The 14,145-nt window shown below is 38.3% G+C and overlaps 1 protein-coding gene across 1 annotated transcript in view; it reads right to left on the bottom strand.

The window, feature by feature from the left end:
• Positions 1–14,145, bottom strand: part of CFAP54 (cilia and flagella associated protein 54) — a 298,821-nt gene that overhangs the window by 40,260 nt on the left and 244,416 nt on the right. Inside the window, 1 exon segment of the mRNA XM_036865998.1 lies at positions 1,666–1,772. Coding sequence (XP_036721893.1) covers positions 1,666–1,772 — 107 coding nt within the window.

Genomic DNA, 14,145 nt, shown 5'->3' with positions numbered 1-14,145 from the left:
CAGGGACGGAGGGAAATTTTTATGAAAAAGAAGTAGATGATGCAAAAAAGCAAAATGACATCAGGAACAAATGCAAGAACGTCGATTTCCCCAGTTTCCCCCAGCATGCTCTTACTTTGCCTTCTATAGGATGATCAACAAGAGCAATTCCCCATAGACTGATCTTGACCCTCATAAGAACACAAGGAACTCCACCCTAGGTGGGAGAAATAGTGTCACCAAGGGATGAATCAGATGAACGTTTGTCAGGCAACTTCCTCTATAATAGCCGCAGTGACAGGGGCATGTCCCTAACTTTAGTCACCCTACCATTGATCATAAACACACCCAAATCAAGAACTTTCTGGAGTAAAACAAGAATCCTGTCAGTTTGATTACATTCTGCTCTGCAGAAATTATAATCATTTTCATCATGTGGTTCTGAAAAAAAAATTCTGCCATGTTTCTGGATGTACAAGGAAAGAACATAATTTCCTAACTTTGTGGCTTAGCTGTGCTGGTATAGTCCTGTGTCTAAGATTTTCCAGCATGTCACTGAAAAAAATTTTAAAAAGGAAAAGAAAAAGAAAGTTGACTGAATAATTGAAAGTATGCCAGCCCTTGAAACATCTCTTGTTTTATTCTCTTTCATGGAGAGGCCAAAGAGAAAGAGTTCTTCAAAATGGAAATCAAGGACCAGGAACCAGACTCTCCAGGTAAGGACAGAGAAGTGCCAAGTCCCTGCACTCAGCAGGTGGTGAGCAGGGCAAAGAGCTGACACTGACAGACACAGGAGGCCATGATGAGACTTGACATTTGCCCAGTGCTTTCAACCTTTCAAAGTATCTGCATACATTATACATGCATACAAAGTATATGCACACACTGTCTGGCTTGATCCTAACAATAACCCCAAAAGGTAGGCAAAATATTATTTCCATCTCAGAAATGAGAAAATGGAGGCTGAGGTCACAAGGGCAATGAACAATGGAATCAAAACTAAATTAACTAAGCAAAGAAAAAGAATGAAAAACAAACAAGGAATTTGGTAAGGTGAAATCAGAAAAGAGAAACACCAGGCATGAGCAAAAATTAGAGTCTCCATCCCCTGTTTGAAGCAGAGGGAGGAAAACAAGAGTGGCTGACGCAGAGGCTTTTGACTTGGGGAACAATATAAAATAGAATTGGGCAAAGAGGAAAGGGTGAGACCAGGATGGTGGTGGAGTTTGGGCTTAATTTTGCAACTTAATACAGAGCCACATTAAGTTCTTTTTAAAACACACCCCAAACTACAGGCAAATATAGTACAGACAACATATTTGTACTGTCTGTTATCTTTATGAAGTACCAGAAACTATTCCTCCAACAACTCTAGGTCCTATTATTATTATTCCCATTTTACTGATGAAGAGACTGAGGCACAGAGAGGTTAAGTAACCTGGTCAAGGTTGCTGAGATAGGAAGATACGAAGGGGCACAACCAGCATTTGAACAAAAGCAGGCTGAATTCAGAGTTCATGCTCTTAACCACTGTAATATCATACTCTGCTAAGTAAAAGGAAGCCTTTTCCAAAAATGTCTTCTAAAAGTTCTTCTGTGATTTACCTTGTATATTACTGAAACAGTCAATCTTATGAAAGTATCAGCAAGGAGGGTTAGAGCTGTGGATAATCTGTCTTTACTTGCCTGTTTAGTGGAACCCAGAAAGAGCCAACATATACATTGTTGTAAGCAGTAGATGTAACATCTGAAATATTCAGGGGCTTCATATTATAGGCATACAACAATAACACCTATAAGAAAATTAAAAGACATTTAACATGTTACATCAAACTTACACTTTGCCTCAAAACTGCAGCATCGGTTCTCAAAATAGTGTCATTATACTTTAAAAGGTTTTTCTTTGGAAGAGAAAAATGAGGGTTTTTTTTTTGTTTGTTTCCAATTCACTTTAAAGAGAAATGATATGAACAAGAATTGTGCAAAGGTTATGAGATGAAAATAAATGCTAGTTGGTACCAAGGTTATATTATTTTTGAAGACTGACACTTCTTACTGCAGTTAAGTTTAAATTTCAGCCTCTGAAGGCCCTCTGCAACAAGTTCTAATGTATATTATACCTGGTGAATATCCAACTTTGTTGCTTGTTCCTTCTCCATATGCCCCTTTCCCATCGGTGGTCATAGGTACTTTTGTGCATTCACTTATGCTGTTCCCTTCCTGTTCTCTCTGTGTATTCCATCCACACACAACTTACCAGCCCCCATCTCTTAAGATGAAACTTCTCCTAATGACTCATGCTTTAGTAATTTCCCTGATGTTTGAACTTTGAAAATTCTTAGAGTCAGTCCCACACTCGACAGCACCTATTTACAATCATGAATTCACAGAATTTGAAATTCAGAGGACCGTAGAGGTGGTCTGCTCTAAGTCTTTCCAAGGAAGCTGAGGTCCAGAGCTGACAGTCAAAATTAACTAATTAAATGTATGCATTTATCTCCGCTTCCTCACAAATCAAACTAAAATAAGAGTAAAGGGATTTTGGGAATTCCTGGCGGTCCAGTGGTTAGGACTCTGTGCTTCCACTGCAGGGGGCATGGGTTTGGTCCCTGGTGGGGGAACTAAGATCCTGCAAGCCACCTGCAGTGTGGCCAAAAAAAAAAAAAAAAAAGGGGGATTTTTTTTTTTTTTCTTAAAGGCATAAATCCACAAAGACAGAAGCAAGAGAGAAAATGAAGCAGATGAGAGATGTTAGCAACATTTTGAAAGCACCTCTGCTTAGTCAGCAGAGAGGAAAGGCTGTGTCCCACCTGCCTTCAGAGGGGCTGCCAACAACGAGCACGACCAAGAACCTCAAACGCCTTGGGGACAACCTCCCTCCCATCCCTTCTCCGAGTCCATGCAACCAGGAGACTCCCTCCCTCCTTCCCCGCCTCTCCTCTGCTGGCCAAACTTCTTCCGTTTTTCTCTCTGCTGAGGTTAAATCAAAGATCTATGCTCAGGAGGGACATTAGATTCCAGAGGTGAGGTGCTGAACTGAAAACGCTGGAATGAAGTGAAAGTCTATATTCTGAACAAGAGACATCCCTCTACCCCACTCCAGCCCCTGCCCAGAACGTAGAAAACCAAGCAGGAGTCTAAAAGAGTCCTCTTTGGGGAAATTTCCCAGATGAAGAGGAAAGACCTACAGATACTGACATTTCAGGATCCACCAATGAAGCCGCTAGCTCCCACAGTCACCCTGCAGTGAGGCTAAAAGTCCATAAGCCTGACTCAGCATGCTTCTTAGTGCCTCAAACATGAACGGACAGCCAAGGGTCACTAGACATGAAATGAAAGGTAGAGACTGAAACTAATGTAAGAAAAGGAATTTGGAGAATCAGATACAAGACACAGAGCAGAAGAAAACATCACTGAAACCATAATTAATATCCTCAGAGAGAGAAAGGCCAATATTGCATCTATGAAATAAGAACACAGTGCTATTAAAATCAAAGAGAATAAGAGCTCTTAAAAATTAAAAAATATGATCATAACAACTAAATAATCAATAAAAGATTTGAAATATAAAGTTAAATATATCTCCCTCCAAATAAACCTAAATTTAAAAACATAAAGAGAGGAGAAAAGATGAGAAAAGTAAACATTCAATCTAATAGGCTCAATATCTGAATAACAGAAATTCCAGAAAGTGCAGAGATCATCAGAGGGAGGAAATTATCAAAGAAAAACATCTCCACGAACTGAAGAATATACTTCACATATTGAAAGGGGCACCCTAAGAATCCAGCACAATACCCACACCAAGGCACATCATGGAATTCTAGAACACAGGGGACAGAGGGAAGATCCCCAGAGTTTCCAGAGGAAAAAAGTCACAAAGAACTAGGAATCAGAATGGGAACAGAACTCTCAACAGCAATGCAGGATTGCCAGAGATAATGGAGCAGTGCCACCCACATTTTGAGGGAAAATAATTTTCAACCTAGAATTCTATGCCTAGGCAACAATGAATTAAGCATTAAAATGATGCTTAATTTTTGTCAGACATAGAAGGCCTTAAACTCCTATGAAAGTTCAGGGTTAATTTTACTCTGTTGCAACCTTGTTAATCATCTCAGGGGACTGAAGTCATGGAATTATTCCTTGGCGAAACCTGAATAGAAGGTACTAAATAGTGATTAAGGTAGCCCTGTTTTAGAGTCTGAAACACACAAAGAGGCAGCCAGCTAATCAGCATTTTTTGTAGAAAATGCACATGTTGATGATCTACATCTGAATTCTATTGTTACCTTCACTTCTCTCACTGAGTCTGGCTCATGCCTGGTTTTGACTACATGATCAGAGGGGTACAAAAGACTCCTCTCCCAGGTAAGACAGCAGCTTTCTTGAAACCAAGATATCTCACCATATTTCAGCGGTTCATGACCCACAGATGACGTGTGTCCTGTGCAACTGAGAGAGGACCCAGGAAGCTGCTCCTGGGTATCTTAGTCTCTCCTTTAGTCTGAAATCAGAATTAACTTGAATAAAGTAGGGCAATATTTAAACAAAACACTAAACTCACTCGCATAGTTGTTGTGAGCCAGAGCTCTGGAGCTGGGGTGCCTGGGTTTGCCTCCACCACTTACTGGCTGTGTGATCTTGGGCAAATTATTAAAACATTACGTTTCTGCTTTCTCATTTGTAAAATTAAGATATGGTAATCCCCATCCCATGGATCAGGGTGAGGATTGAGTGAGTCAACGTAAAGTGCTTTAAGCAGTATTTAGAGCATTATTGTTGTCATTTTTAGCCCCATGATCACTACTGGCTCCTTACCCTTCCTGGATACCTCATTTTCTATATTCTCTTGGACCTGCTGCTAATCCCAAACCAGCTTTCCATCTAATCCCTCAGCCTGTCCTCATCTAATCCACTTAGTTCTTAGTTGATAATAGTGCTTAGTTCTATTCCCAACTTGTCTTTACTCCTCAAGGATAAGTTATATAACCTTGCATACTCAGGACTGGATTCTTCAGGAGGCAATATGCCCATGATAAAATTTCCAGTGTTCCTTTATTCACTTCTGAAATACTCTTTTTTTTCAATGGAAAGAAGTGATATGGTTTGACAAACACTGAGGAATACTATATTTAAAACTGCCTTGTATATTCATCATTATCAAGTAGGATTTATCTCAGGGATGCAAGGATGATTCAGTATTTGCAAATCAGTCAATGTGATGCACCACATTAACAAACTGAAGAATAAAAATTATATGATTATCTCAATAGATGCAGAAAAAGCTTTTGACAAATTCAACGTCCATTTATGATAAAAACTCTCAACAGAGTGGGTATAGAAAGAACATACCTCAACATAATAAAGGTCATATATGACAAACTTACAGCTAACATCATGCTCAATGGTGAAAAGCTTTTCCTCTAAGATCAGGAACAAGATAAGGATGCCCATTATGACCACTTTTATTCAACACAGTATTTGAAGTCCTAGGCACAGCACTCAGACAAGAAAAGAAGATCAAAGGTATCCAAATTACAGAGGAAGAAAGTAAAACTGTCACTGTTTGCGGATGACATGATCCTATATATAGAAATCCTAAAGACACCACAAAAAACTATTAGAACTCATAAATGAAGTCAGTGAAGTTGCAGGATACAAAATTAATATACAGAAATATATTGCATTTCTATACACTAACAATGAACTATCAGAAAGAGAAATTAAGAAAACAATCCTCTTTACAATTGCATCAAAAAGAATAAAATACCTAGGAATAAATCTAACCAAGGAGGTAAAAGACCTGTACGCAGAAAACTATAAGACACTGATGAAAGAAATTGAAAACAACAGAAACAAATTGAATGATATACTGTATTCATGGACTGGAAGAAGTAACATTGTTAAAATGACCATATTACCCAAGACAATCTACAGATTCAATGCAATTCCTATCAAAATACCAATGGCATTTTTCAGAGAACTAGAACAAATAATTCTAAAATTTGTATGGAACCACAAAAGACTTCAAAGAGCCAAAATAATCCTGAGAAAGGAGAACAAAGCTGTAGATACCATGCTCCCTGATTTCAAATTCTACTACAAAGCTATAGCAATCAAAACAGTATGGTACTGGCCCAAAAACAGACACATAGACCAATGGAACAGAATAGAAATAAACCCACACTTATATGGCCAATTAATCTACAACAAAGGAGGCAAGAATATACAATTGGGAAAAAACAACCTCTTTAATAAATGGTGTTGAGAAAACTGGACAGCTACATGCAAAAGAATCAAACTAGACTACTCTCTCACACCATATACAGAAATAAACTCAAACGGATTAAAGACTTAAATGTAAGACCTGAGACCATAAAACCCCTAGAAGAAAACATAGGCAATATGATCTTTGACATTGGTCTTAGCAATATTTTTTTTGGATCCATCTCCTCAGGCAAAGGAAACAAAAGCAAAAATAAACATATGGGACTACATCAAACTAAAAATCCTCTGCACAATGAAGGAAACTATCAACAAAATGAAAAGACAGCCTACTGAGTGGGAGAAGATATCTGCAAGTGATATATCTGATAAGGCATTAGTATCCAAAATATACAAAGAACACATGCAACTCAAGCTCAAAAAAAGCAACAAACAAGCAACCTGGTTAAAAAATGGACAGAGAATCTGAGTAGACATTTTTCCAAAGAAGACATACAGATGGCCAACAGGCACATGAAAAACTGCTCAACATCAAACATTATTAGGGAAATGAAAATCAAAACCACAATGCTCACCTCACACCTGACAGAGTGGCTATTATAAAAAAAGAACAAATAACAAGTGTTGATGAGGGTGTGGAGAAAAGGGAAGTCTCATGCACTGTTGGTAGAAATGTAAATTGGTACAGCCACTATGGAAAGCAGTATGAAGGTCCCTCAAAAAATTAAAGATAGAACTACCATATGATCCAGCAATTCCATTTCTGGAAAAAACATTAATTCAAAACTATATATATATATATTATATATTATATATATATATATATTATATATATAATATATATATAATATATATATATATACACACACATATATAGTTATCAATATATCAATCAATCAAACAAATATTTCTCAGCCATAAAAAATAACAAGATCTTGCCATTTGGGACAACATGGATGGACCTAGAGGGTATTATGTTAAGTGAAATAAGTCAGACGGAGAAAGACAAATACCACGTGATTTCACTTACATGTGGACTCTAAAAAACAAAACAAATGATCAAACATAACAAAACAGAAACAGACTCATAGGTACAGAGAATAAACTTGTGGTTGCCAGAGGGGAGAGGGGTTGGGAGATGAGTGAAATAGATGGGGGAGATTAAGAGGTACAAACTTGCAGTTACAAAATAAATGAGTCACAGGGATGTAATATACACATAGGAAATATAGTCAATACTACTGTAACAACTTTGTATGGTGACAGATGATAACTAGACTTTTCATGGTGATTATTTTGTAATGTATACAAATATGGAATCATTATGTTGTACACCTGAAACTAATACAATATTGTAAAACAATTTTACTTCAATTAAAAAAAAAAGAAATAAAGAAAAAGAAAAAATCGTCTTGTCCTCACAGCCCAGGAACAGTGAAAGACGAATCCCTCTTCCACTAGATGGAGCTGATTTGTAATTTCCTCATCTTGATATCTTAATCACCTAACAAAATGCTTGGCACATAGTATGCACTCAATAAATACTTTACTTATTAGTTAGTAAGCAGTTGAGCTATATGTGTTTTGTAAAGAAATCAATATTAAGAATGAAAAGACTTAGGTTCCCATTCTTATTTTTGTCACTAATGAGTTGTGGTGTTGGTCAAGTCATTTTACCCCTGTGGAACTTTGCTTCCTCATCTGTAAAATGAGAATGTCGATTAGGTGTTCTCCTAGTTTCCTTTCAGTTCTGACATTTGACCTGGGTGATACCAAAAGTCAGAGGTTACTAATGGAGCCCACTATATAAACTGGCAATGGAGTAACTTCTTGGAGAGTCATCATGAGATCTGTAAGTTCACTGGTAGCACCAGCCTAGACCAGTGCTTCTCAACCTTAAATGTGCATACATTACTTGCACATTCTAAAATGTGCAAGTAAAACGAATATTCTGATTCAGTGGGTCTGAAGTGAGACCTGAGATTCTGCATTTCTAATGAGCTTCCAGGGGATGCCAGGGGGCCTGTTTCCTGACCACACTCTGCAAGGGCCAGGGACTATCAGATGCCTGCCTCATTTATGCAGCTTTTGTCTTCCCCAGCTTCCAGAAGCTGGATGTAATTTTGGGCCCCATCTGCAGGACCAGGCTCTAGTTAATCACTTAGCCAACAAGTCCCAGAATCCAGAGGACCTCAGAGGGAGGTCCTGGGCATCTGTATGATCTCTAAGTTATAGCACTCCTGACATCCAAGTTGATAACATTGGGCTTTTGCTTTTGTTAAGACTTGGTAATTTTCCCAGGAACCCTAGCTCATCCTTCACTATCCTGCTAGGCCTGAGCTTGTCTCGAATGCACAGTCTGTTTCTTTGGGACTCTGAAATAGAGTCTTGCTCTTCTTAGGGATTTAAAGACCTCCAGAAAAGAGCACTGGCTCCATATTTCTTGTTCCCAAACAGGCTGGACTTCTGAATAAACTTATCTCCAAGAACTATTTCAGCTCTATCCAAGTTTCTGTTTTTACTTGCCAGATGGAGTCTTGCTTTTCAGTGCTTTGCTCGATCAGACTTCTTGCACTTGATCATGCTTGTCTGCCTACATCTTTTGTGGCCTCTGAAGAACATGCCTTGGGCTGTCCAGCTGCCTTCAACACAACAGCCTTTGCAGTCGTTTGCTTCCCTCCAACTCAACAATGTGTTGAGTTGCTCCAATCCTGATTCATTGTCAACTAGCATTCCTCCATCCTGGGTCTCAGTTTCCTCTTTTGTAAAATGGGGCTAATGATAATACTCGGCCGTTTGGATCCATGGGTTTGGCATCCATGGATTCAACATCCCGTGAATCAAAAATATTTTTAAAAATCCAGAAAGTTCCAAAAACGAAAATTTGAATTTGCCATGTGCTGGTAACTATCTATATAACATTTACATTGTATTAGGTTTTATAAGTAATGAAGAGATGATTTAAAGTATACAGGAGGATGTGCATAGTTTATATGCAAATACTATGCCATTTTATACAAAGGACTTGGACATCTATGGATTTTGGTATCTGAGGGGGTTCTGAACCAATCCCCTGTGAATACTGAGGGACGACTGTACCTACCTCATACAGTTGCTGTGAAGTTAATGAAGTAAAATACCTGGAACACAGTAAGCTCTACATTCGTGTTCATTATTGCTATTATCTTATGGGTTTCATGAGCTGCACCCAGTTTTTCCAACATTAAACTCTACACTAAAGGTCTAAGATAATGAATAGATGAAAGCTCACATACATGAATATTTAAAGCATCACACAAATTTCAGTGTTATCTTATGAAAAAATAGACTCTTAGGTCTGAGAAGATCTAGCCCTCCCAAGTCAGCGTTTCCTGATTTGGTAGCTGAGATTTATGGCAGCAACTGAATCTTTTATCATGACCCAATACATACATACTCATTGTCAAAGGGGGAAAAATGTCCCTGAACTAAGATAGGAAAACTGTGTGCTCTGGGGGCTTCCCTGGTGGCACATGGGCTAAGAATCCGCCTGCTATTGCAGGGGGCACAGGTTCGAGCCCTGGTTCAGGAAGATCCCACATGCCGCAGAGCAACTAAGCCCGCGCACCACAACTACTGAGCCTACGCTCTAGAGCCCATGAACCACAACTACTGAGCCCACGTGCCACGACTACTGAAGCCCACACACTTAGAGCCTGTGCTCCACAACAAGAGAAGCCACCCCAATGAGAAGCCCGCGCACCAAAACGAAGAGTAGCCCCCGTTCGCCACAACTAGAGAAAGCCCACACGCAGCAATGAAGACCCAGTGCAGACAAAAATTAATTAATTAATTTAAAAAAAACAACTGTGTGTTCTGTGTCTTTGTGGCTTACGCAAGTCACTCAAGCAACCTGTTTAAATCAGAATTTGTTAGTTGGTGCTCTGCTTCTAATCTCTGTCTGACATCAGTTCATGCGCCCATGCTAACTGTCAGACATGACTGTTGATTCATGAAACCTCGTTATTCTAATTATCAGCCACAGATGCAGTCTTAACATTAACTCCCACGATCATCCTGCCCCAGACTGATAGGGATGTGATATTTCTACAACCTTGTGAAATGAACTTTATACTTTGTTCCTCATTTTTTAAAACTAACTATTTGGGTAAACAATCTGTTCCCCAACAATGTCATCCTTTCATACCCTTTCTGAATGGATATACTCTTTTATCACACCTTGTTGGTTCTCTTGCCAGCAAGTAAACAAATTCATCAGGATGCCAAATGTCAATCTAGAAATGTTCTTTTTAACAGTATCTGTCATGAAACAAAAGTTTCAGAAAACAACATTTTCACTTACTGTATGTGATGCATTCTGATATTGCCTTCTTATATTTAATTTCTTTAAAAATATACTACTCATGACACACTATATTGACTCCATGACCCATGAGTATTCTTGGAACTTTTGTTTGAAAACTACTGTACTAAATTCCCCCAAAGAGACCACAGATTTATTATTCCAAAATGTATATGGAATATCTCGCAAGGATTGGGTATGGAAAGGGTGGGAAGGAGAATACTTTCAAAATATGAGAAATAGCTTTAAATGTTTCTGGGGAGTGATGTGTTCAAGTTTCTCTTTTTTGTGTGAGCAGGAGGGATGTATAACTGACCAAGAGTTAGCAGCAGGTTGCCAGCCTGAGGAAGAAGAATGAAGAGGCAATTGGGAGAAGCGTGCTTGAGAGCAAAGAGAGGCGGGCTCTGGAGGTCTCACCATCTGACACGGTTCACGTGAGTCAAGGAGCAGCAGAAGTTACCAGAGCCACAGCTAGAGGGGACAGCACTCAAGAGGTAGGAAGTACAGGAGCAGACCATGGCAGGAGGCAAAAAAAACAGATAAAAAGTACTGAATAGGGTAAAACTATATGGCAAATGTTGTTGGAAGGTTCCTCTGCAAAAGGTGGTAGTTAGACCCCCTGTCCCATTTTTAAAAGCTTGACTCCTCTTCAAGACTCTCCTAGAATCAGAATCACTGTTCTACCTCTCAGAGTTCAGGCATTGATACTGAACTGCTCCCAAATACTTGCCCCACTTCCTGCTCCCCAATTAGCCCTGTTGCAAATGTCTATACATGCATTTGAACATAGATATGAATACAGATATAGAGTTAGATAAAGATAATAAACATTAAAATAAGGAGTTACGTATGTGATACAGATTTGTAAACAGCATTTAGAGAGAAACTAAGTTTTTTCTCCTATTTGCTACGCACTTTAATTTTTGCTGGTTAGGCAGAGTTTACTCTATTTTCTGCCCATTGTTGGCAGCTAAAGTATGTATAAGGAGATATTGTTGGTAAACTTTAAAAGGTGCTTTAAAATAATGCTTACCAAGTGTATTACATGTGTATTTGAAGTTAAACTTTCAAACAGCATAATAATGTGAAAATCATTTCACATAAGAATAATAAATGACAACTACTGTTTAGGTCGAGAGTTTACACAATTATCTCTAGGGTACCCATGATACAGAAAAGTTAACTAATCTACTGAAGGTTACAAAATTACTAAGTAACAGAGCTGGGATTCAAAACAAGAGTCTGATTTGCTCCATTCTGAGGGCTCTAGAGTCTGTGTTCTTAACCAGTACACTAATGTAAGCAAAATAAATAAAAGAAAACCATTCCCAGTAAGACTGTGCAAAGACAAAGTCTCAAAAGTGGCTCGTGAAAGAAGTCAGAATATTTTTAAAGCAACAACAATTTGACTCTCAAGAGAACAATGGAAATGAGTAGATGACATTTTCAATGTACTGAAAGAAAATAATTTCCAATCTTTAATTCTTTACTCCATAAAAATTTATTTCACAGATAAATGTAAAACAATGATATTTATCAGGCAAACAAAAATTGAGTGTTTGCCTCCAGAAGATGCTCACCACAAGAAATTCCAGAATATGTACTTCAACAGAAAGAAGTGATCCTAAATGGAATGTCTAAAATGCAAGAAGGAGTAGAAAGCAAAGCAAATGATGAATATGTAGAAAATTCTAAAGGAAAATAACTCTTGTATAAAACAATTAAAAATAATATTATTTTGGTTAAAAAAAGAAAATGTGCAATAATATCATTTAAGTCATTAGAGGAATAAAGATCATTCATTAACTTTAGACTGGGACTTCCCTGGTGGTCCAGCGGTAAAGAATCCACCTTCCAGTGCAGGGACACCGGTTCGATCCCTAGTCGGGAACTAGGATCCCACATGCCACAGTGCAACTAAACCCGTGGCCACAACTACTGAGCTCGCGCACCTCAACTAGAGCTCGTGTGCCACAAGCTACAGAGCCTATGTGCTCTGGAGCCACGTGCCACAAATACAGAGCCCACGCGCTTGGGAGCCCAGAAGCCACAACTAGAGACAGAAAACCTGCATGCCACAACTAGAGAGAAGCCCGCACACTACAATGAAGAGCCTGCGCACTGCAACGAAAAGAATCCCACATGCCTCAATGAAGATCCCATGTGCCGCAACTAAGACCTGATACAGCCAAAAATAAACAAATCTTTCAAAAAAAAAGAAACTTTAGACTTTGATAAGTATGTATGTTGTCCTGAGGGTAACCACTAAAAGCACAGCAAAAGAGCGTATAATTTCAAAGTTCAGAGAGGACAAATGAATGAAAAAAGTAATCAATCCCAAAAAAGGGAGAAAGACAGAAAACCTGAGGAAAACAGAAAATGTGAGACAAGTGAAAACACAAAATAATATGGTAGATTTAAAACCAAATATATTATTATTTGCATTAAGTGTGAATGGACTAACTTCTCTAGTCAAAATACAATATTGTCAGACTGTATTTTAAAATATCCAAGTGTATACCTTTATTTAAAAATACAATTAAGGGACTTCCCTGGTGGTCCAGTGGTTAAGAATCCACCTTCCAATGTAGGGAACTCAGGTTCGATCCCTGAGAACTAAGATCTCACATGCTGTGGGGCAACTAAGCCCACACGCTGCAACTACTGAGCCCGTGCACTTTGAAGTCTGCATGCCACAACTAGAGAGAAGCCTGTGTACTGCAATGAAGAGCCTGAGAGCTGCAATGAAAGATCTCACGTGCCACAACTAAGACTCGGTGCAGCCAAACAAATAAATAAATAAAATACTTTGAAAAAAAAAATTAAAACACAAGTACACAAACGGGTTGAAAGCAAAAGGTTAGAAAAAGAAATATGAAAATAACAACCACAAGAAAGTCACTTTCCTCTAGTAATATCAAACAAGGCAGACTTTATGAGGGAAAAATCATTATTACAAAAAGGTCAGAAGTCACTGAATTCACTGAGAAGTCACAATGCTTATTAATCTGTTTGCACCTAAGAACAAAGCCTCCAATTAGGTAAAGTAAAATTTGACAGAACTACAAGAAAAAACAAAACAACAGCAATCTCAGTGAGAGAATTAAATGTTAAAATCTCAGTACAGCTGACTCTTGAATACATGGGTTTGAACTGCACAGGTCCCACTTTATGAGAATTTTTTTCAATAAATACGTATGATTATACTACACAATCCATGGCTGACTGAATCCAAAATGTGGATATGGAGAGCCAACTGTAAAGTTACACATAGATTTTCAACTGTGAGGAAGGTCAGCACCCTGACTCTTATGTTGTTCAAGGGTCAACAGTAATTGATTAAAAAAAATAAATCCCACCGAGGCATGTGGGATCCTTTGTTTTGATTTTCAAATAAAAATAGAAAAATCACCAAGAATATAGAGTATATGAACAAGACTATACAAACTAACCTATTGGACATATATCAACACTGCCTCAACAACTGAGGAGAACACATTCTTTTTAAGAGCAATGGAATATTTACACAATAAACACCTTCCTGGCAAAAAAAAGCAAGCTTCAACAAATATCAGTCATACAGAGCATTTTTTTAT

The sequence above is a fragment of the Balaenoptera musculus genome, chromosome 10 (assembly GCF_009873245.2).
Source record: "Balaenoptera musculus isolate JJ_BM4_2016_0621 chromosome 10, mBalMus1.pri.v3, whole genome shotgun sequence".
Classification (NCBI taxonomy): domain Eukaryota; kingdom Metazoa; phylum Chordata; class Mammalia; order Artiodactyla; family Balaenopteridae; genus Balaenoptera; species Balaenoptera musculus.
The sequence above is the reverse complement of the archived record's forward strand: the minus strand, read 5'-3'. Positions and strand labels throughout refer to the sequence as shown.